The sequence below is a fragment of the Molossus molossus genome, unplaced genomic scaffold, assembly GCF_014108415.1.
Source record: "Molossus molossus isolate mMolMol1 unplaced genomic scaffold, mMolMol1.p scaffold_m16_p_8, whole genome shotgun sequence".
Taxonomy (NCBI): domain Eukaryota; kingdom Metazoa; phylum Chordata; class Mammalia; order Chiroptera; family Molossidae; genus Molossus; species Molossus molossus.
In genome coordinates this window covers 6,645,244-6,669,547 of record NW_023425402.1, presented here as the reverse complement: position 1 = coordinate 6,669,547, position 24,304 = coordinate 6,645,244, and the positions used below count along the sequence as shown (strand labels likewise).

The 24,304-nt window shown below is 47.6% G+C and overlaps 1 protein-coding gene across 4 annotated transcripts in view; it reads right to left on the bottom strand.

Moving 5' to 3' along the window:
* Positions 1-202: 202 nt before the first annotated feature.
* The window catches only part of ZNF76 (zinc finger protein 76), a 38,156-nt gene continuing 14,054 nt past the window's right edge, over positions 203-24,304 (bottom strand). For 2 of the 4 annotated variants that reach the window (XM_036248998.1, XM_036248997.1), the window contains exons 2-14: positions 14,842-15,008; positions 9,367-9,447; positions 9,176-9,253; positions 7,791-7,990; positions 5,714-5,830; positions 5,304-5,379; positions 4,579-4,704; positions 4,272-4,451; positions 3,263-3,496; positions 3,005-3,168; positions 2,198-2,362; positions 1,550-1,663; positions 203-1,013 (exon numbers count right to left, since the gene is read on the bottom strand). In XM_036248998.1, the coding sequence (XP_036104891.1) occupies positions 909-1,013; positions 1,550-1,663; positions 2,198-2,362; positions 3,005-3,168; positions 3,263-3,496; positions 4,272-4,451; positions 4,579-4,704; positions 5,304-5,379; positions 5,714-5,830; positions 7,791-7,990; positions 9,176-9,253; positions 9,367-9,447; positions 14,842-14,914 (1,713 nt within the window). In that variant the 5' untranslated portion in view covers positions 14,915-15,008 and the 3' untranslated portion in view covers positions 203-908. Of the gene's footprint in view, positions 1,014-1,549; positions 1,664-2,197; positions 2,363-3,004; positions 3,169-3,262; positions 3,497-4,271; positions 4,452-4,578; positions 4,705-5,303; positions 5,380-5,713; positions 5,831-7,790; positions 7,991-9,175; positions 9,254-9,366; positions 9,453-14,841; positions 15,009-24,304 lie in introns of those variants that run through there. The other 2 variants (XM_036249000.1, XM_036248999.1) reach the window with 2 other exon arrangements.

Below are 24,304 nucleotides of genomic sequence, written 5' to 3'. Positions count from 1 at the left end.
GCTTATCTCACACCTGGGCTTCCTCCCACCTGTGCCCCTGGTAGGGCAGTGTCATCAATGCAGCACCAAGGCTCAGTGGAGTTTGTGCCAGGGATACAGAGCTAAGAGCCTGATTTGACCAGCCCTGCCACCAGGGCCCAAAGCTGAGACAAGGAGGGAGCCAGGTGGAAACTTGAAACTTTATTAAATACTCATTCACCCGTTTGCCACCACTGCTCACAGCAGAAAACAAATTATCAAAATGCAATTTAAAAAAATTAAACCCAATCCCCAGTATGTACAAGGTTGTTCCTTGCCTCTCTACCACAAAGAGGTTGAGGGGCAGCTGGGGGTGGGGTAGGAGGGCTGGGCACCTTTTCTCCAGCCACAGGCCCCTGAGCAATTCTGACTGAGGTGGCAGGAAGTACCCTGCTGCCAAGTGGCCAGGCATCTCGGCTGGCCTCTGGGGAGGTGGTTATTGCTGGGAGGGGCAGGCTGGGACTGTTCTGCCCCTACGGGGTTGAAGATCTGTCTGTCCTCCTCCTGGTGGACAGTGACCAGTCGGAGTGGAAAACCAATCCCCACAGCAGCCCCAACTGCCACTGAGGGCAGGAAGGGTGTTCTCTGGAGGGAGGAGAGTGGGTGCCCAGAAAATTGTGAGGGGAGAATGCCCTAGTGAGACTGGTGATCAAGCTTGTCCTCCTTAGCTCCTGAGGATGACACACTCCCCCATCTCAGCTGTCCAGCCCTCCTCTTGGACAGGGCCCCCATCCCCTTCAGTTAGGCCATTTTTCTGCTGCCTTCTTGCCCTGGAGATCTATCTAAGAGGCCACCGCCACGTGTCAGCCACAGCCTGGGCCTCTGGACACAAGGATGGCTGTGTGGCACAGCACCTCCTCCAACATGTATAGGTCCCAGTCCTCTAGGACTCAGCAGCCGCTCTCTGACTCTGTGGTCTCTAAGGTCACGGCCCCTTGCTGCATGGCAGCAGTGGCCACGCTGATGGCCTCTTCTAAGGTCTGCTGTTCCTCCAGCTGTGGAAAGAGGGTGGAGAAAGGAGGAGACAGTGAGACCCTTCTTGTAGGTTCTAGGGGTAGTGGTATGTCGCCTACATTTTTGAATCCCCTCCACCCACCCAGTGCCACACTGAACACTTAGTGGGGCCCCAATAAACAGAAAGTTCAATGATAAAGTCCTATTAGGCTAGGTAAGGCCAGGGGCCACAGAATGGTCCAGGGTCGGAGGGATGGGCTTGCTCATACAAGGGAATGACTGGTTGGAGAGGACCTCAGTAATCATCTACTTGAGCATCCGTATTTTCCTGACAAAGAAATATAAATATGAAGAAACGAGGGGCTTAGACCACCAGGTAGACTGCCACTGAAGTTATTCTGAAGGCTGAAGGGGCTTCTCCACTCTGCCTCAAACAAGAAAGAGCCTGAGACAGGTATATGGATTTAGGGAGAAAGGGTTTGTCCTCTGAAGTGAGCTCTTTCTGAGCTGAAAGTCCGTCTCTTCAAGAAAATCTCCACCTCATTCCTCTCCCCTCCTGGTTCCTTTCTCTACCCACCTGCACAGCAATGTGCGTTCCATTGGCTGTTGCCAACAGCGCCACCTGTTGGTGATGAAGGGATGCTACACTTGAGTCATCAGTCACCACAGCCCCAGAGGTAATGATTGTGACCTGAAATACAGATGAATGAAGTTTCCCAACTCACCTACATTACTCTCCCTCCCCGCAATCCAAACAAAATCCCTCCAAGCAAGATGGCTGGAAACAACCCAGAAGAGAATGGATAAAACCATGATGAATCAGATTAATTAGCTTGGGCTCAGAGCTAAGTGATGTGTTTTTCTCTAACGTATAGCCAACTTGATTTAGGAATTTTAAATCATATGACAGAGCTGTAAAAGGTCCCAGAGATAACTTAATTCCCTCATTTGAAAATGAATGGCAGTCCATAAAAAGTGACTTGCCTGTGGTAGCAAAACATTAAGGGGCAAAGAGATATCAAAACTATCTCTTGACCCCCAGTGGAATGCTTTTCAACAGGAGAGTGGCTGATGGCCCGGAGGAACTGGCGGGAGTGCCCTTTTCTGTGGGGGAATCCTGGTCCTCATAAGAAGGCTTGACTAGTTTAGCCTGCAAGTGAATGTTCGCCCAGTGGAAAAGACAGACAAGAGAGCAAGAAACCCCAAGCAAACCGCCTGGTCATACGGGCTGCGTCTGGGTGCCATCGGCGCTGACCATGGTGACTGTATGTGTGCCAGAGGTGGCAAGGTCATCGTCGTGACTGGGGATGGTGAGGGTGGTGCTGCTGTGCTGGGTCACCATACTGATAGCACTTCCCAGGGCCTGCAGGTCTTCTGGGGACAGGCTGACCTGTGGACAGGAAGAAGGAAGATGAACTGGGAGTGCAGCGGTGGGTTGTCTGAAAGCCCCTAGGAGGATATATCCTGCTCTCCCAGACAAGGTTAAATTATTGGTCAACTAGAAGTTTGGCTTCATGTCACAGGGCCAAGCAATAAAACAGGTCCTCAGTTGTACAGAGAGGCTACACTGGAGGAATCCTGCTGGTCACTTCAATTCACCACCACTTTACCATAGTGCTCTGTTCCATGCAATTCAGGGTCTCCTCCTAATTTCATCCTCATGCCAACTCCAAAAAGCATAGTGCACTTGACCGTGAGGGTGTTCACAAGGGTCAGATTATACTGTGCTCTGGCCTCTATTATCAACATGCCTCTCTTCAGGACATCCAAGTGTCTCATTCAAATGATCAGGACCTGTCAGCCTCTAAGTAAAGAGGGAAACTATTAACTGTGCTGCAGCCTTCAATAAACCTGGAAGCATGAGGAGGAGGGGCTGTGTTATTAGATTGGTACCCTCAGCCTCAGCTCACTTACATCTATAGGTTTAAAAGAAACTAGGTGGAGGTGGGGCAGTCAGAGCTTCCGGGCTCCCTAAAGAGGGAGAGAGTACCAGCCAGAGTGGCCCAACCCATCCCTACCCCAGGACCTGTACCTGCTGGGCACCATCCTGAGTGATCAAAGCCACCTGAGGGGCTCCGTCCTCCTCGGTCACCATGGCCACTTGGGCTGGGATGTCATCACCCTCTTCTTTCACCTCCGAAAGGTAAGCAATGCGAGGTCGTTTGGGTGGTGGGCTCTCCTCAGTTGCAGAGGCGGCTGGGAGAGGAGAGCCCAGGCTGATACCTGCCACCGGATGGCCATGGGGAGGCCTGGCTTGTCCCCACTCTCACCTCCTGCCCATGCCCCTCACCCTCGAGCTGCTGTTGCTCATAAAGGGCTTGCTCGCTCTCCTCTGTGGCCTCCAGCTCGCCATGGGCGCTGCGCTTGTGCATGGCCAGGGTGGAGGTCTGCCGGTAGGTCTTGCCGCAGGTGCTGCAGGTGTAGGGCTTGCAGTGTGTGTGCACCACGTGGTGCTTATACAGGCTTGAGTACTCGGTGAAGCGCTTCCCGCAGCCTGGCACCGTGCAAACGTATGGCTTCTCCCCTGGGGACACTGGGCTGTGAGGGGGTGGGTGGGAACTGGGGCTGGCAAGGGGGCAACTAAGGGGACAGAGGTGAGGGGCAGCGTTGGTGAATGGCGAGCCAGAGGGAGGGAAAGAAACTAAGACCTGGAACTTTAAATGGACAGACTTGGGAAAGATGGCCAGTGGAACCCAGAGGGGACATGAGTGTGGGACCACTGAGCCCAGAGACAGGTGGAAAGAAATTGGGGGATGGGCAAAGCTGGGGCTAATGAAGAGGCTGGAGGGGAGTACTGGGGACTTGTAAGGCTGAGGGTCATGAACAGAAGAGGCAGGATGAAGAGAAATGACTGTCGTGTCAGGTGGAATGCAGTGAGGGGACAGAAGGTTGGACGAGGGACATAACACTGGGGCAGGGGAGGATACACAGGAGTCACACGGACAGTGGAGGAGGTGAGGAGCTGAAGGTGACTTTTCCCTCTGCTTCTTTCCCATCGGGCCTGACCCTGGCCTTTTACTGGGCGTTCAGCTAGAGAGGGAGAATTCAGAGTGAGTGGAGAGAGGTGGCAAGGGCTGAGGGCGGGCAATACCTGTCAGATTGCACATTGCAAGTGAAACAGTGGTTCCAGGGACATGGCTGGAACTGCAGAACCCTCTCGCCCTGCCCACAGACCAGCCTGGACTGGCAGCAGAGAAGGGCTCAGGGCTGGGAGTCAAGAATGTATCTCAGGTCAGAAGCCTACAGTAGAGGGGGCTGGGGCCTCATAGGGGGTGGTCCTCGCATGCCAGCTGGCCCACCTGTGTGGATGCGCACGTGATTCTTGTAGTTGGTGGCGCTGGTGAAGCCGCGGCCACAGTGGGGCTCGGGGCAGGTGTAGGGCCGCTCGCCCGTGTGGGTGCGCACATGTACCTTGCGGATATTAGACGTGGTGAAGGAGCGGCCACAGCCCTCGAAGGGGCACCGGAATGGGCGTTCACCTGTGGAGGTGGGGTGTGAGGATGGAGTGTGGTTCAGGAAGGGAGGTCATGCAGGAGCAAGTGGCAAGGATAGCACCAGGCTTCAGAACCCAGACTGAATGGGGCAGGGAGGCAGGGCCCAGCCTACCAGTGTGGGTCCGGACGTGTTTCTGCAGGTCTCCTGAGGTCTTGAAGGCCTTGCTGCACAGCTCCTCTGGGCACTTGTATGGCTTCTCACCAGTGTGGGTGCGCACATGACTCTTCAGCCCGTATCCTGCCCACCATGTGGGAGGGAGTGGTGAGAAGACCACTCAGTGGGGCTTCACCCTCCACTATCTCATTTTCCAAATTCACAGGCTCTCCATCTTAAGGTGTGCTCTGTGAGGCTCCAGACCTCCTTTGGCACAGGAAGCCTGTGTCTGCCTCTATACCACCCCTGCCTGGGCAGATGAGAAGCCTGGAATAGCCCATTCTGCCCTCCTTCCCTCTCCAGGAGCAGCTGGTGCTACTTCAGAACATGAGTGAGAGGGAACCTAGAGGGACCCCATGGCTGAAGGTTCTCGATTCAGAGGCAAAGTGAAGCCCAGAGATGCAACGGCTGACCTGACACCCCATAGCTGGCCAGTGTCAGGGCTGACACCAAAGGCAGGGGCTCTCTGCTAACTGAGCCCTCAGGCTCCTTCTGCTGGCCTGGAACAGGCTGCCACTTGCTTCTGTCACAGGACTGCCTCTAGAGACAGCACCCTGCAAGTCAGAGAGCTCTGACAGTAGCTTTTGCAAGAAGGCAGCCTGGTGTCAAATTCCCAAAGCTAATCTAGAACCCTCTGCCTTCAACTAGAAGCAGTCCACCTTGTCTCTATCCAGGTAGATTACCTGTGGCGAAGGCCTTTCCGCAGCTGGGGAAGTCACACCTGTACGGACGGTCACCTGTATGAGCTCTTTCATGCACCTGTGAGGACAAGCAATTCCATAATTCAAGGGGACAATTATATAAATGGGCTCTTCAATTCTTTTTAGGGCCCAGAGTATTAGTATCAGTCATTTCCTTTATTTTGCCTCCTTTTCAGCAGAAAGGCTACCTCCTCCAGGGAGCCTTCCCTGATTCTCTTTCTTCCTGCATTCTTCATGTGTGTCAAAGTCCCCTGTGTGACATTTCTGTATACTCATCTCTTCCTCTAGTAGGCAATGAGCAACTTGAGGGCAGGGACCTGTTGAAGTGTGTAGGTAGAATTACAGGCTGGGGGAAAGATGGAAAGGCTGAAAGCTATCTGTGTCAACCTTACCTTTAAGTGATGAGCGGTGGTGTAGAGACGCCCGCAGCCCTTGTAGCCACAGCGGAATGCTCTGTCCCCAACCTGCTGCCCTTTGCCGTTATGGGGAGCCTGGCTGTCGTGCAGAACCTGAGGAAAAATCTTGGGGTTCCTATATGTATTCTCCTAAATGAAGGGAGGAAAGAGGTAGGGCACAGGGCCTACCTGTGGCAGCTTAAGACCAAATAAACAGAGTTAAACTGCCGGAGAAGAAGGGCAACCACGGTGACAGATGCAAACAGAGGGAACAGACACTGGGAAGACACACTGCAGAAGAAATAGCCTGGCATGTGGTCACCACCCATCTTTAATGGATAGAGCGAGGACTAATGCCGCGGGCTGTGACAGCTGTGGAAAAAAGGGCATCCTAGGTACGGTGGGGAGGGGTGGTCTGCATGGCCACACTTGAGCTAGGCTGGGAGCCAGTTACCTCTTCTGACCACACACATCTAGGAGGCCACACTCTGGACTCCTCTCACCTCCGTCCACTCTGTGGGACACCTGTGCCCAGAGGGGCATTAACAAGGGGGGCAAGCTGTGGGGATGAGTTCACCTAGGTTCACCAGAGTGAGGGGGCCACAACCAGCAAACTGCCAAGCACCCAGGGCAGATACCTGAATGAAGGTCCCCACTGCAGCATCAGTTCTGACCACAGCACCCAGCTAACTGTTCTGCTTTCCTGGGGAGGGTCCTGATGCGACTGTCCCTAGCCTCTGTTTCTGGGACACTTTGGCCTTCCCAGGAGCCCTTGAAATAGAACTCTGGAAGCCAAATTCATGGCAAGTAGGGAATCAAGGGGTGAGGCCAAATTCATGGCAAGGTTTGTCTAGCCAGCTCCAGGTCAGGAGGTCAAGTAGCTGACCAAGTTTCATGGATACTTAAGAAGCTGGTGGTTGGTGGGAGGAGGGTCACAGGTGGCCAGGCCTGCTCAGTGAGCTAACCCACTTAAGTGTTCGAATTTCATTCTCATGTCTCACTAGGTCTCAGGGTGATCGAGGGAATCAAGGAACTTCCAGGCTGAAAGTGACCTCTGGGATCATCTGGTCCCGTATCATCGAATTAGAGAGGAACGAGGTGAGGCGTGGAAGGGGAGTGACTACCGAGGTAGGCTGGGTAGAGGCAGACCAGCACGGACCTCAGAGCTCATGGTTTAAAGCCCAGTTGTCTTTCTGACAACATCAAGTCTCCAATCTGGCTTCTAAAATACACCTCAGGGAACAGGGGTGGGAGTGGGCATAGCCCAAAGTGGCCTGCTGTGAAGTTTTGTGCTTCATTTTGAAAAGACATAAGAATTCCCCCTTCTCCTCTATAATACAGCCACACTCGTTTCATTATAAAATCCTCTCCCCCACTTTTAGATAAAACTAGCACTCCATAAGCCCCTCCACATCTACCCTGAGGCTGTGTAGTTCATCCCCGGAGGGAACACCCAGTTTGGAAAGCTCACAGATCCCTGTACCCGCTTCCCCTGGGGGCAGGACCACAGCTCCAGCAGACAGCTTGGACTGACTGACGTCTGAAAAGCTGGAACCCTTTGCCTTTGCGGCTGAGCTACTGTGCAGCCTATGCTCCAAGAATCCCAGCTGTTCTGCTGCATCTGCCCTCATCACTGCCTACTGAGGTCACTTCCCCAAAGGACTAAATGAGTCACAGAGAAGAAATGAGTGAAGAACATCTGACCTTAGTGACTGGAAAACTAATAAAAGCCACTGGCAAGGGCTTTCCGGACAGCACAGAGGATTATTACAACAGCCAAAGTGAAGCTAAGCCTAAATCCCCCAATTCCCAACATACATGTTTCTGCTGCTCACAGCTGCCTTCCCTCTGCAGAGGCAGCATAAACAAGGATGAGTGCAAACAGCTGTCGGCTGGCCAGGCTGGGATGCACGCCCTGGATGATGTGTGGGAGATGAGCTGGGGGCTGGGGTGCAGGGGCAAAGGGAGTAGCCTAGGCCATGCCCAAGCATAACATAGTCTTGTCTTCTAAAGAGGTGGCAGTTTTGGTAGGGCCAAGAGAGCTCACGGGCAGTGTTAGGCTCTGCGAGCTCACCTTGCTGGCATACTGCTCCAGGGCCACCACGGTGTCTGGGCTGAAGCCCTCATCATCCTCTGTGGCAAGGTCCTCCAAGCCCACCTCGGTCTGCACGGCGAGGATGGTGCTGTCTGCTGGCACAGCCACGGGGTGGTGAATGTAGGCAGTGGAGCCATCCTCTAGCTGGACGGCTTCCAGGGCGCTGGGGTCATAGCCCTCTGCGGGAACATGTAATTAGCCCAGATGCTGCACAAGGGCAAGAGATGGGGCCGGGACCCTGGCTATAAGGTAATGAGAGGCACACAGACCAAGGAGGGTCTCAGCATCGGGTAATGAGAGGCCACCTCCTTCTGGGGTGGCCTCTCCTAATAACTAGGTCTCCTATGGAGCACTCACTGGGAACTCACATGCTATTGAGAACCTGAGGGAACCACCATCATCTTGGCCTAGATGACCACAAGAACCTCCCAACTGGTTGTCCCTTCCCCCTCTACTTCCCTCCAGGCAAGACAGTATCTGGAGGGATCTTTGCAGAATACAAATGTGATCGTGTGACCTGAGGACCTAAATAGTCCAACTGCTTCCCTCTAGTCTCAGGATAAAAACCAAAACCCTTCTGACACTCACGCCCAAGTGCTCTGGGCCCTGCCTCTGTTTGGCTTCACTTCACCTGCCTGCCCTCATCCCCAGTACTCCTTTCTAGCAGTTTCTGGAACATGACATTCTTTCTCCCCATCTTTGGGTCCATGATAGTGTTCCTTCTGTCCAGAGTACTGAACTCTCCCTGAGACCTCTTTCCCCAGCTAAGTCCACTTCATTCTTCAGCTCTCAGCTCAAGTGCCACTTCCAGAGATGCCTTCCCCGAGCCGGGTTCCTGTCTGTGATGGCCAGCTCATCAGTGATGATTCGCACCACTTCTATCTCCCCACTAGACTCTAGGGGAGCTGGCACCGTGTCAGACTTTGTTCTCTCTTGATATTCCACATGTAGCACAATGCCAGGCACACATAAGTCATCTCTTAAGAAACTACTTGTAGAAGGAATAAATTGTTATTCTTCAGTACCTTAGAAGCTTTATTCTTAAATGTAAGATTTTGTTCCTGGTCTTGGACGATATGCTTACGTCCTATTTAAAGCCTAAAACTTTGTGGTTGTGTAAGAGCCAACAAAGCTGCCATCAAGGCCCACATTACTGACCCCCAAGGCCTAGCCTCCTAGGGACAGGAACAGGTGCTCCTATGGTACACACAAGGGAAAGTAGGTGAGACTGCTAATCCAGGTGAGCTTGGGGACCACAGCTCCCATGCCTATGCCCCAATTCGCAGGGTATGCCACCTCATGCCCCAACCTCCGCTAGTTCTGTCTCCCTTCATTCCTGCTAATCATGATAACTATGACCCCACCTTTGGGTGTGCGGTGTATGTAGGCCATGCTGCCATCTTCCAGCTGTACAGGTTGTCCATCCTCAAAGGAAAGAGGTTCTGTAATGAGAGCAATGCCTGCCTTTCTCTGAAGCTTGGTGCCAGAGAGGGGTTCCTCGGTGGGTACTGCCAGTCTTCCTTCCATGAAGTGGGGTGTCTTGGGGTACTCTCACCTTTCTGCACTGTCAGCTGGTGGATGTATGCGGTGGTCCCGTCCTCGAGCTGGATCACTTGTCCTTCAAGCAGCTTCTCTCCTATGGAGGTAGAAACAGAGAGAAGTGGGCCAGGCCCAGAAAGGGGCTGAAAACACCTGCCTGTTTGGGACATAGGTGTCATGTCTGTTTACCTAAGCACAGGTGAAATTTTCCAGGTTACCTCGCTCCCTGCCTCCATAGGCCTGGGCCTCGGAGGAATAAGGACTGAAGACATTCTGCCACAAGGAACCCCAAAGATCTCAACAGATTCCCTTCCTGTCACTCACAGGGTGAGCAACTTCATTTACTCTTCTACAGATGCCCAGCAAAGCAGGGACTTCCAACCTAATAGTAAGTTGCTGAGACTGAACTAAGTGGAGAACAAAGGATGCCCTGAAACCTAGAAAGGCCCCAGTGGGTGAAAAGTCAGATATGGCTCAAACTAACTAAATCAAAATACATTCCCTTGTCTTCTACTATGCTAAAACCTAGATCCTCTAATAAGGCAATATAGCTTACTGGTTAGAAGCAATGGGCTTGGAACCAGTGTAGGCCTCCTGGGTTTGAATTTCAGCTCTACCTCTTACTAGCTATGTGCTCTTGGACAGCTTATTTAACCTCTTTATGCTTCAGCTTCCTCTTCTTAAAATGATTAAAAATTGTGTCTCTTTGCCCTTGCTGGTTTGGCTCAGCAGTTAGAGTGTCGGCCTGTGGATCAAGAGTTGCAGGTTCGATACCGGTCAAGGGCACGTACCTTGGTTGTGGTTTGTCCCTGGCCCTGGTCAGGGTTGTGCGGGAGGCAACCAGTTGATGTGTCCCTCTCATGTTGATGTTTCTCTCTCTCTCTACCTCCCTCCCACTCTATTTGAAGATAAATAGAAAAATATCCTTGAGTGAGGATAAAAAAATTGTGTCTTTACTGGGCTGCTATAAGGGTTAAATGATATATAAAACACTTAGAACAGTGCTTGGTATGTGGTCAGCCCTCAGTAACCTCCGTTTTTCTTACAATAATCCCACTCTGCACATTAGAAGAAACAGAAAGCCAGTGCTGGGCGACGTCTCCTTCACTGACCTCTGTCATTTTCATTTCAGTTGTCTAGTGAAAATTCGACTCACCTAAAGCCACAAAATAGCACTATAAAAATTAACAAGACTCCAGAGTTCCAAAGATATTATTCTTTCTTTATGTCAGATTCTTACTGGAAAGCCCTTCTAAGAGCAAAAGGCTCTTAGATTTTTGTGTCCAGTGAGTTTGAGAGGAAGGAATGGGTAAAGGAAGTGAGAAAGGGAAGAAGAGAGATTGAAGAGTTAATGACCAGTGAGTGATCTGTTCGTTCCTTTCCATACAAGTTTCAGGTTTAGGAAGTTGAGCTCTTCAGATGTGGGTAGGACCAGGCAATTACTTCTGGCCCAGATCTCTGCTGATCTCTCTTCCTCAGAGGAGTTCCCAAACTTGTCCCCAAACTGAGTCTTCTTGGGTCAGTAGTGAACAGTTCTACAAGTGGAGACGAAGGTAAGTGGGAGAAGGGAGGGGCCCACGACCTGGCCCCTTCTTGTGAGCGCCAGGCCACTCTGCACGTTAACACTTCATCTGTCCTGGCAGGGGTGCCAGTACTGAGGGTTCTGCAAGCATCAGCAGTGCTTCTGCTAGCAGAGTGGGCATTCTTCAAGGCAGAAAACAAAATGTTGAGAAGAGTTATTTGAGAAAAGAATTTTTTTTAGCCCTGGCCAGTTTGGCTCAGCGGTTAGAGCGTCGGCCTGCGGTCCAGAGAGACCCGGGTTCAGTTCCCGCTAAGGGCACTACCTTGGTTGCAGTTTGTCCCCGGCCCTGGTTGGGTCGTGTGGGTGGCAACCACTTGATGTGTCCCTTTCACATCGATGTTTCTCTCTCTCTCTCTTCCTCTCTCTCCCACTCTATCTGAACAAAAAATGGAAAAATGTCCTCGGGTGAGGATAAAAATAAAAAAAAAATTTTTTTTTAGAAAATTGATGTTAGAGAGAGAGGGAGAGGGAGAGAAAAGAAAAAGGGAGCGGGAAAGAGAGAGAAAGATCAATGAAGGAGAACCATTAATCAGCTGCCTCCTACACGCCCCCCACTGGGGATTCAGCTTGAAACCTAGGCATGTACCCAGACCAGGAATTGACCTGGTGAACTGTCAGTGCAGGGAGATGACACTCACCCAACTGAGCCACACCACCAGGGCAAGAAAAAAAATGTTTATTTTTTTAAATGCAGAGCTATTAACTTTTTTTTTATTGGTATTAGAGAAAGAGATAGAGACATCGATGAGAGAGAACATTGGTTGGCCACCTCCTACATGCGCCCCACTGGGGATCAGGCCCACACCTGGGCATGTGTCCTGACTGAGAATAGAACCGCGACCTCTTGGTGCATGGGTCAGTGCTCAACCACTGAGCCACCCGGCCAGGCTAGAGCTATTAATATTTTATTTACACTTCTATATTTCCAATACAATCCTTGATCTTAAAGTAAATCTATATTGGCCTGGCCGGTGTGGCTCAGTGGACTGAGCATCATCCCATGGACTGAGAGGTCCCAGCTTGATTTCTGGTCAGGGCACATGCCCGGGTTTCAGGCTCGATCCCCAGTAGGGGGCATGCAGAAGGCAGCCAATCAATGTTTCTCTCTCACATTGATGTTTCTATCTCTCTAAAAAAACAATCAATAAAGATATATTTTTTTAAAAAAGTAAATCTATATTGAACACACTACATATATTTTACTAATATACAGTTAATCTATGTAATTTACACTTTAATTTAAAATATTTTTTGAAATGTGTAATATTGGCTGAGAAAAAATTTAACCTAGAATTTCCTCTAACAACCAGAGACTACGATGGGGAGAGGGGCTGGGAGAAGAGCTGGCTGACTCGGCCTCACATCCCATTACACAGCGGTGACCATACATTCCTGCTGGCTGGAACAGTCCAGTGCATTTATTCACAGAACTCTTCCACTCTCAGACATGTTAGGTTTGAATGACATGTTTTATGCTTACCCCAATTTCAGGTAAGTCTCATAGAATTTTAGCCTTCCTGCTCATCTAGGGGCCCAGACACAGCCTGCTGACAGAGAAAGAGCCCCAGTCAAGGGCTTCAGAGGAGCTCACCAGAGAGAGGTGCCTTCCAAGACAGTGCGGTTCTGCATCTGAAGGCCAGCTCCACCCTCGGCAATGTGAAACCTGTTGTGTGTGAGTGTGTGTGCATGCAAGCACACACTGCAGCACCTTGGAGGAGGTAGAGAACAGAGCCAGGAAGAGCGATGAGAGACAGATATAAATGGAATGTGCGGGAGGCAGAGACCCAGATACAAGAAGAAAAGAGATAAGAAAAGAGTGTGGCTTTCTCAGGCCAAGTGTGGCCACTTGCTTTTAGTTACTTATTCAATTATTAAAACTTTATGGCAGCCCTGGCCGGTTTGGCTCAGCGGTTAGAGCATCAGCCTGCGGTTCAGAGAGACCCGGGTTCGGTTCCCGCTAAGGGCACGTACCTCGGTTGCAGTTTGTCCCCGGCCCTGGTTGGGTCACGCGGGTGGGTGGCAGCCACTCGATGTGTCCCTTTCACGTCGATGTTTCTCTCTCTCTGTCTTCCTCTCTCTCCCGCCTACTCTATCTGATCAAAAAATGAAAAAATGTCCTCGGGTGAGGATTTAAAAAGAAAACTTCGTGGCAGAAGACTGAGGCATGGGAAATAACTGGGTCCATGGGGTAAACAGCCCAGTCTACACAGTTCCTAAGTCCTTCCACCTCACCAAGACTGCAGCAGCGGGGCAATACCTGTGACGGGAAGTCTGCAAACAGAGGGTTTGGGGCTTCAAAAGTATTCAGAGAAGTTCCATTTTCAAGAAAACTAAGACAGCCAGACCCACACATCCTAGGTCTTAATAAGAAACCTTTCCAGTCTCGCTGGTGTGGCTCAGTGGTGGAGCGTCAACCCATGCACTGAGAGGTCTCATCGATGTTCTCCCAACCCCTCTCCCCATCGTAGTCTCTGGTTGTTAGAGGAAATTCTAGGTTAAACTTTTTCTCAGCCAATATTACACATTTCAAAATATATTTTAAATTAAAGTGTAAATTACATAGGTTAACTGTATATTAGTAAAATATATGTAGTGTGTTCAATATAGATTTACTTTTTGAAAAAAATATATCTTTATTGATTTTTTTTTTTTAGAGAGATAGAAACATCGATGTGACATGTTCGATTCCCAGTCAGGGCACATAGGGATGTAGGTCCGATCTCCAGTGGGGGCCATGCACAAGGCAGCCAATCGATGTTCTCTCTCATCCATGTTTCTATCTCTCTCTCTCTAACATCAATAAATAAAAAAAAGAAAAGAAACCTTTTCAGAAGGCACTCCAACACGCTGTTATATGAAAAAGAGCTTACTGATGAGATTAAGGAGTCTCAGACTTTGTGGTCATCAGGAAGCAGACAATTAAAATGAAATCAACAAACAAATTATCTGTAAACCTGGGAACTGAAATACATTTTGACAATGTGTTGAAATGAAGGAGGGCAATGTTGCAGTAACGATGCAGCTGTAAGGACGGTGGTACCCATAGAGACCAGAAAAGGCAAGATAAAGACTAGAAATGAGGCGTCCAAGGAACACATGCATGCCATCTGGCATGCCTGGGATGCCGGAGAGAAAGGAGGAGCCTGTGCTGAAAGTTGTGTCCCTGGCCTGAGACCCTGCCCTTCAACAATACTCTGTTCTGATGCCACCCTCACCTTGATCTTAATTAAGTTCTGGAGAATTTGAATTTCTCGTAAATCAAAATTTCAGATAGACAATGATTTTTTTTAGTACTTAGTGTTATTATTTTAGTATTTTTAGCATTTAATCCCATGTTTATACATGTCTATACCATGTAGTATTTGGGACATACTTATACTAGACATACTTATACTACAAAATTATTCATTATTTATCTGAAATTCAAATTTAACTGTGTGCCATGCATTTTTATTTCTGGCAACTCTAGCGGGACCTAAGGTATGAGATCTATTCTTGGGTGTCCCTCTCTGGAGCTAGAGTATCTTGTACATGCTCAATAGATACCTTGAGTGCTTAAACTTGCTTGAAAGCACTGAGAAACTAGACAGGGAGTATCTGAAAAGCAGGAAGTCAAAACCAGCACTGTGTTCACTATTTCAGAAATATCTGTGATCTACTCACTGCATGTAAGGAATTCTGCCTTTCATAGGTCTTGGCTCCTACAGCTGGGCTAGTCAGATTTTCTAGCTGCCTAGATGGCATTTTATTTTAAAGAGTTCCCTTTTTAATCAATTACTTCAAGAGATTCCCATGCAGAGCAAGTTGGGGCAAGCGGCTGGGAGGGCAGGTTGGGGGTGAGACTCTTGGACACTCCTCTCCAGAAGCTGGGGGACAGGAGGCAATTCCGAGGTCTTTGGAAATACTCACCTTTGACAGCTTGCTGGACGTAGGCTGTTGTCCCATCACTGAGGGTGACCGTTTGTAGCCCCAAGCTCTCCATGACAAACTGCTGCTCGTGCACTCAGACATGAAGTTGGCTTCTGGCCAACACTGAGAGCCGCAGCTGAGTTAGAGATTCCTCCTGGGTCACCAATCTGAGGAAACGGACAGTTTCGTTATGAGCTGCACAGCTTCTTAATGCTGCAAGAACACACAGGGAAACAGTGAATGGGCCGCCAGGAAGAATGAGAGACAAATTCTTCAAAGTACACAACTATGCTGGTTTCTATAAAGTAGGTTCAGCCTTTGCTGGTTTGGCTCAGTGGTTAGAGCATCGACCTGTGGTCCAGAGAGCCCCAGGTTCAGTTCCTGCTAAGGGCACGTACCTCGATTGCAGCTTGTCCCTGGCCCTGGTTGGGTCGTGCAGGAGGCAGCCACTCGATGTGTCCCTTTCACATCGATGTTTCTCTCTCTCTCTCTCTCTCTCTCTCTCCCTTACACTCTATCTGAACAAAAGAAAAAATGTCCTCCAGTGAGGATGAAAAAAAAAAATTAAAGTGGGTTCAAAATATATACATTTAAGAATTCTAAAATTTGAGCATAAAAGCATGCCAGCCAAATTGGTTGTAAAATTAAGATTTCATTGATCAAAACCCACTTTTAAACTTGCTCTCCTCAGAAGGGAGCCCCACTGAAGGCAGGCAGGCAGCCAACCCACTGCTGCTGGTTCTCTCTACCCGTTCCAACATCTCTCCTACGCTCAGATCCATTCATCCATGGGCCTTGCTGACCCTCCCCAGTGAACATCCCATAGGCATCACAGATGGAATGAGTCCCCAACAGAACTCACAACCCCCCAAACCCAGAATTGTTCCACTTCCAGTATCCCTGGATGGCACCTCCAGCTATCCAGAATCAATGGGGTCATCCTTGATTCCTCCCTCAAAAGTCTAACAGCACACACACACAAATTAACTCAGAATAGATTAAAGACTTGAATGTAAGATCTGAAACCATTAAACTCCTAGAAGAAAACATAGGGGGTAAGCTCCTTGACATCAGTCTTGGTGATGATTTTTTAAATTTGACACCGAAAGCAAAGGAAACAAAAGCAAAATGAAACAAGTGGGGCTACATTATACTAAAAAGCTTCTGCACAGTAAAAGGAAACCATCAACAAAATAAAAAGGCAACCTACGAAGTGGGGGAGAAAAATTGAAAATCATGTATCTGATAAAGGGTTAATATCCAAAAAATATAAAGAACTCATACAACTCAATAGCAAAAAACCAAACAATATGATTAAAAGCGGGTAGGCAGAGGCTCTGGATAGACATATTTCCAAAGACATACAGATGACCAATAGGTATGCTCAACATCCCTAATCAGCAGAGAAATGCAAATCAAAACCACAATGAAGTATCACTTAATACCTGTTAGAATGGCTATTATAAAAAAGATAAGAAATAAGTGTTGGTAAGGATGTGGAGAAAAGGGAACCTTTGTGCACTATGGGTGAAAATGTAAGTTGGTGTAGCCATTACAGAAAATACTATGAAGGTTGCTCAAAAAGTAAAAATAGAACTACCATATGATCCAGCAATCCCACTTCTGGGTATTCATTTATTGCACATATGTTTTTATTGATTTTTAGAGAGACAGAAAGTAAAAGGGAGAGAGAGAGAGGAACACTGAACATCAATGAGCTGCCTCCTGTACACCATCTACTGGGAATTGAGCCTGCAACCTGGGCAAGTGCCCTGATCGTTAATCGAACCAGTGACCTTTTGGTGCATGGGACAATTGTCAAGCAACTGAGTCACACTGGCCAGGGCCACTTCTGGGTATTTAACCAAAGAAAATGAAATCACTAATTCGAAAAGCTATACACACCTCCATGTTCACTGCAGCATTATTTACAATAGTCAGATATGGAAAAACTAAGTGTCTATCTATGGATGAATGAAAAAAGAAAGTATGGTGTATATATTACAATGGAATATTATTCAGCCATAAAAAAGAGTGCTAAGTGAAATAAGCAAGACAAAGACAAATACTGTATGATGTCATTTATATGCACAATCTAAAACAAAACAAAACAAAACAATAAAACACCCAAGCTTCTAAATACAGAGAACAGATTGGTGATTGCTTGAGGACGGATGGGGGCTGGGTGTGGGAAAAATGGGTAAAGGGAGTCAAAAGGTACAAATTCCAGTCATAAAATAAATAAGCTTTGGGGATATAATGTACAGCATAGTGACAATAGCTAATACTATATTGCATATTTGACAGTTGCTAAGAGTAAATCTTAAAAGTTCTCATCACAAGAAAAAAAATTCTATAAGTATGTATATCACTGGATGTTAACTAGACTTACCATGGTGATCATTTTGCAATATACACAAATATTAGATCATTATTGTTGTACACCTGAAACTAATGTATAAATACTAAATGCCAACTATACCTCCATTAAAAAAAACAAGCCTAGGGCCTGGCTGGTGTGGCTCAGTGAATAGAGTGTTGTCCCAGGGACTGAGAGGTCCCAGTTCGACTCCTGGTCAGGGCACATGCCCGGGTTGTGGACTCGATCTCCAGTAGGGGAACGTGCAGGAGGCAGCCGATAGATGTTTCTCTCTCACATCAATGTTTCTCTCTCTAAAAAAAGCCTAGGTACCTGTTTCAGGAGAGTATCACCTCTTACTTCTTGAGTACTTACTGTGAGTTTCCTAATATATGTCATCAAATAAACTCTTTCCTGTTTCCTACTCATTTTGTAATTAAAAAATTTTTTTTCTTTCTTTCCTTTTTTTTGGAGAGAGGAAGGGAAAGATAGAAACAATGATTGGCCACCTCTTGCATGCCCCCCACTGGGGATCGGGTCCACAACCTGGACATGTGCACTTACCAGGAATCAAACCAGCGACCTCTTGGTGCGTGGGACAATGCTCAACCACTTAGCCACACTGGCCAGGCTGTAATATTTTGTAAGGATGACTTAAACAAACAAACAAAGCCCCTGGCTGGTTTGGCTCCGTGATTAGAGTCCTGGCCTGTGGACCAAATAGTTGTGGGTTTGATTCTGGTCAAGGCCATGTACCTCAGTTTTGGTTTGATCCCCGGTGGCCCTGGTCAGGGTCATGTGGGAGGCAATCAGTCGATGTGTCTCTCTCACTGATGTTTCTTGCTCTCTCTCAACCCTCTCTCCTACTCTATCTGAAAAAGCAATGGAAAAGTATCCTCAGATGAGGATTAAAAAAAAAAGTACAGCCCTGGCCAGTTTGGCTCAGCGGTTAGAGCGTCGGCCTGCGGTCTGGAGAGACCCGGGTTCGGTTCCCGCTAAGGGCACGTACTTCGGTTGCAGTTTGTCCCCGGCCCTGGTTGGTCGTGCGGGTGGCAGCCACTCGATGTGTCCCTTCATGTCGATGTGTCGATGTTTCTATGTTTCTCTCTCTCTCTCCCTTCCTCTCTCTCCCTCCCACTCTATCTGTACAAAAAATGGAAAAATGTCCTCGGGTGAGGATAAAAAAAAAAAAGTACAAACCTAAATCTACCATTGCCTTGATTAAAACTCTTTAATGGCTTCCTATCACCCTTAGAATCCGCCTTGCAGGCCAGGCTGAGTCCCCTTTTAAGTCCCTGCAGCCCTAGGCACTACCTCTTCCTAGCACTCACACTCCTAAAGCCACCTACTTCAGTACTTATCACTACCTCTTTAACATTGTTGCCTACACAGGACTTTGGGCTGCGGCTTGGTTTCTGGTTCACTGTGGGCTCTCCACAAATCCTTGTGGAGTGACTCACAGAGTCCTCATGTGTGAGAAGGAAACACTGGAGCGTCCAGCTGGCAGGACTTCCTCTGCATCTGTTGTGGCACGGAGCCTACTGGAGCTGGAGAGCCCACACTTGTGAAGCCTTTGCTCGTGGTTCAGTGGTTAAAATTCTCTTTGCCACCTATCCAAAGAATGCCCCTGCACTTGGAATCTAGACTTGCTACTCGGTCCTCACTACCTGCCAGCTGATCTTCTGGATCAATGCCGCCCAAACTTTTTTTCCTTTTCTTTATTAATTTTAGAGAGAGAGAAAGGGAGAGGTAGAGAAAGATAAGAAACATCAATGAGAGAAAACATCAACTGGCAGCCTCCTGCACACTCCCTACCAGGGATCAGGCCCACAACCTGAGCATGTACCCTGACCGGGAATTGAACTGGCGACCTCTTGGTGCATGGGTGGATGCTCAACCACTGAGCCACAATCGCTGGGCACTGCCCCAACTGTTTTCACTTCAGGGCACCCAGAGAGGATATCTGCATGTCACACGTGGATGTTGATGCCTGAAGTAACACCATCTGGGGCTTTGGCAGCCCCAAGGGCTGAGCGGATCAATTTTTTAACATAACTATAGCCCATTTATGACACACTGATTGGGATGCTCTACTCCAGACTTGGCATCTCCACTAGAATAATTCATTCATTCTGTCCATAAACATTTACTGAATGGGCTAAGCTCCAGGGATAGCAACACTACTACCATTAATAGTGATCACTGCTGTGGAGCTAACCATGTACTAAGCATTTTACATGTAACTCATTTAATCCTCACGATACTATTATTATCCTCATTATACAATTAAGGAAATTGAAACCCAAGACATTAAGTAACTTGTTCAAGGTTACACAGCAAATAAGTGGGAGAGGAGGATATGAACTGAGGCCATCTGGCTCTTAAGTACTCTACTATGCTGCCCGGTACAAAGGTTTTTAGCTGGGGGGGTTATGAACCTTGAAGTCACCTAAAAATAGTGTGTGAACTTGAGCATTTTCCTGAAGTGGGGGGAGTCCAAGACTGTCATCAGAGTCTTACAGGGATTAAAGGTAAAGAAAGAACCACTGATCTAGGTGGGAATTCTAACATCTGACCCATCTTTTCTGGTTTGCTAGGACCCCAGCAGTGACCCCAACCTGGCCCAAGCCCTGAAAACCCCTACATGGTCCCACTCTCATGAAAGCTCTGGTCCTGGCCTCTCATAGTCTGCTCCATGACCCTTGACTTGTACTCTCTTTATCAGGGAAAGAAACTGTTCTGGTAACCTGCTTTTGTGTAATAGCCTTGTGTCAGAAATAAGGAAACATCCGAGAGACCTAATTCTGGAAACAAAGTAGAGTATATAGATCGAAAGGGATTATAAAATGGCCTCAGATCTTTCTGGCTGGGCCCTATGGCTGCTGCAGCAATGGTGATTTAACTGAGCTTTTCTGTACTCTACTGGGACTTTCTGAGGAAAATCCATGGTGCAGAACACAAGCTCTGCAGTGAGACAGCCTTGATTCTAATCCAGTCTCTACATCTTCAAAGCTATGTGCCCTTGGGCAAGTAAATGAACCTCTATGAGCCTCAGATGGCACTTCTAATAAAAGGGGAATAACAGTGAAACCTTCACAGGTGCTGTAAGAATGAAATGAGGTGAAGTATGTCAATGTTTAGCACAGTGCTGACACACAGGAAGTACTCTAGAAATACAGGCTCCAAGGAGGAGGGGATGAAAGACAAGCCTAAAGGGAAATGCTTCTGAAGCAATGGGTATTTCTGAAACAGCAACAACCCTGGACCAGTCTGCAGACATGGCCTCTAATCTTGATTCTACCTCCCATGACAGCTACCTAATCTGTAAAATGAAACACTGGCCCAGATGACCCTAAAATCCTTTCCATTGCTCATTCTAATTATATTTATCACATATATAGCCCTTAATATGTGCCAGCCACTGTTCAAAGCACTTAACCTACATTAATTCTTTCAATCTTTTTCAAAAAATATGTTTTTACTGATTTTAGAGAGAAAGGAAGGGGGAGGGAAGGGGGGGAGAGAAACATTGACGTGAAAGAAGAAACATCGATCGGCTGCCTCCTGCACATGCCCAAACCAGGGATTGAGCTCAAGATCCAGGCATATGCTCATCGACCTTTTGGTGCATGGGAAGACGCTCAATGGCCAGGGCAACTCTTATTCTTAAAAGTAATCCTATGAGAACATAGGTACATTAACTCCATTTAAAACAAACAGATGAGGCAATTGAGGCTGAGAGGTGGAGTAATTTGTCCAAGGTCCCACAGCAAGTTAAGTGCTAAAGTCAGGATTCAAAGCCAGGTGGGCTAGACCCATACCTCTCAGTATCTCGTGTATTTCTTCTGTTAGCCCACTGTGACACAATGTCAGCGCTCAAAACACTCGAATCTTGATTGTTGAACTTTCATTTCATCCACTGCAACTGAAACCCAGTTCTTCTTGAATTGACCACAATGGAAAGGGGGGATGGCTGGTAGTCACATTTCCCAAAATAATTCTTCTTAGACTCAAAGCAAAGAAATCTCCGCTTCTGCCCTGGCCAGTTTGGCTCAGCGGTTAGAGCGTTGGCCTGCGGTCCAGAGAGACCCGGGTTCGGTTTCTGCTAAGGGCCTGTGCCTCAGTTGCAGTTTGTCCCCGGCCCTGGTTGGGTCGTGCGGGTGGCGGCCCACTCAATGTATCCCTTTCACGTCGATGTTTCTCTCTCTCTCTCCCACTCTATCTGAACAAAAAATGGAAAAATGTACTCAACTAAGGATTAAAAAAAAAAAAAGAAATCTCCACGTCTTTAAATGTTCTTATGTCCAGGCTAAATATTCAATTTTCCTCCTTAAGTCTCATAGTATAAACCTTTAAAACAGCCCATTCTTGCTCCCTAACCTTTCCCAATGTCTGAAGCTGCCTTCCAAAAGAGCCCGAGGGTAGCGAGAAGGTGCTTCATGGCTGCGAGGCGTGTACAAGATTTGACTGCCATTTTCCCCCCTTTCTTTCATCAAATGGTTTTCTCTGAATCCTATGGGTCGGTACTAAACCAACAACAGTGAAACTGATGGAGTCAAAGAGAGGCTGGTCACGCCTCAGGATCACCATGTCTGAGCAATTCTGGCCTGCACTTGACATTTCAGATTCATAACTCCTGTAGCCCTCTGAGAAAGGGCGGAGGGGGTGCAAGACAGCTGCTCTGTTTTCTCTGTGGAGGGTTAGGGTTTACCAGTGCTCTCATGACCTGAGCTGGGTAGAGGGGAGAGATAGACTGGGGGAGGGGGCAGGGCGGGTAAGAACTATGACAAAAGGTAGGGATGAAACGTGGATGGCTCTGACTCTCCCAAAACTAGCAGCAAGTCCAGTTTCTGTTTGTTGCATTTTTTTTTTAATCATCACCCAAGGATATTTTTTCATTTATCTTCAGATAGAATGGGAGGGAAGGAAGGAGGGAGAAAGGAAGAAAGAGAGAAAGAGAAACATTGATGTGAGAGAGACACACATCAACTGGTCGCCCACCCCTCTGGCAGGACCCCAACCAGGGCCAGGGATGCATCGTAACTGAGGTATGCACCCTTGACTGGAATCGAACCTGTGACTCTTTGGTCCGAGGGCCGATGCTCAAAGCACTGAGCCAAACCTGCCAGGGCTGTTTGTTGCACTTTTAAATTAACTTACTCTATTGTTGGCTCTGATGCAGGAAATCTCTGGCTTCATAATACAGGGTGGAGCAAAAGTAGGTTTACAGTTATGAGTAGGCAAAACACAAAGTTTATTTTATCTTTGTATTATTATTTAATAATTATTGTATTATTTTCCATACAAACAATGGTAAACTCACCCCATATATAAATGTTTTACAATATAAAAACATAAATTATAATTATTGGGGAGAAATAACATTTAGAAAAACTTTTTAGATACTTTGGGTCTTTTTTTTTTTTTTTTTATCCTCACTCGAGGACATTTTTCCATTTTTTGTACAGATAGAGTGGGAGAGAGAGGAAGGGAGAGAGAGAGAGAAACATCGATGTGAAGGGACACATCGAGTGGCTGCCACCCGCACGACCAACCAGGGCCGGGGACAAACTGCAACCGAAGTACGTGCCCTTAGCGGGAACCGAACCCGGTCTCTCCAGACCGCAGGCCGATGCTCTAACCGCTGAGCCAAACTGGCCAGGGCGATACTTTGGGTCTTTAGGTCTACGAAACGAGGTATGCTTAAACTGTGTCCTCAAGGCAGAAAAATTAGGGATATGAATAATTAGGGATATGAACTAAAGAGCAGCCATATATTTGTTTCTCCATTTGGTAACAGTTCAGACCTAACCTGATCCACATAGAAGGTGGGCTTCTCCTTGACTACAACCTGTCCACTCTTTCAGCACTTTCTGCCAACCAGAACTCCCTGGACACGAAGAACAAGACTTTCTGTACTGTCTCAGCCAGCCGGGCGGACAACTGTATTTAGAAGCTCCAACCCCCCCCCCCCCCCAAAAAAAAACATGAAAAAATGTGACTTAATTTTCACTCAGAAAATTCCTCATTTGGGACTATAGAAAACTTCTCAGAGAGGATAAAGTAGCATTAGGTTGGAAAGGATAAAGGCTGAGAGAGTCGAGTGGCACATTAGAGCCAGATTTGGAAGAACTGTAGTAAAATTACTCAGTATTTGTTATCATAGAAAAAGACTTCAATGCACACACAAAACCAGAGTGAAACAGATTTGGTTCTGTGGGTTTACAAACACTAACGAGAAAACAGGAAATTCGTAACAGAAACTTGCATTAACATAACACACATATATTTAAAACACCAGCCAAATATCTTTTTCCAAAAGACACACTGATATTAAAAGCCCAAGTTACTTTTTAGTATGGTTCCTATTTGGCTATTACAGTTTTATAGATCTGCACAGTCATAGCAAAAAGAGCAACTAGGCAAAGTAGATTATTTGCAATTTCATTCATTTATTTTTTTTAATCCTCACCCGAGGACATTTTTTTCGATATTTTGTTCAGATAGAGTGGGAGGGAGAGAGAGAGAGAGAGAAACATCGACGTGAAAGGGACACATCGAGTGGTTGCCACCCACACGACCCAAACAGGGCCGGGGACAAACTGCAACCAAGGTACGTGCCCTTAGCGGGAACCGAACCTGCGTTTCTTCAGACCACAGGCCGACGCTCTAACCGCTGAGCCAAACTGGCCAGGGCGATTATTTGCAATTCCAAAAGGGCAGTGAAAATGCAGACCCCTTTACTGCAGAAAAGAATTCATTTAAACTAAAACAGATAACTTAAAAATCTAATTTTCAGCCATATGTTTAAATGAATTTTAACACGTTAGTTTGTAAACACCCAATTATGACTGAGTTTCAAACCCACCCCTTGTCCACGAAAAATCCAGAATAAACTGTGGCATTTTGGAAGGGTCATCCTAAGGACTTGCTTTACACCAACAAGCAAATTAGTGCAGCTCTGACGAAGTTACACCTGGACTGTTTCTGGAATTCAGCTTGGGGTCACCACTGGCTTAAGAAGGGCTATTTGGAAATGAAGCACTCCATCACCATTAAGAGACATGGGATTATCACAGCTATTTAGACCACCATCCTGAGGCA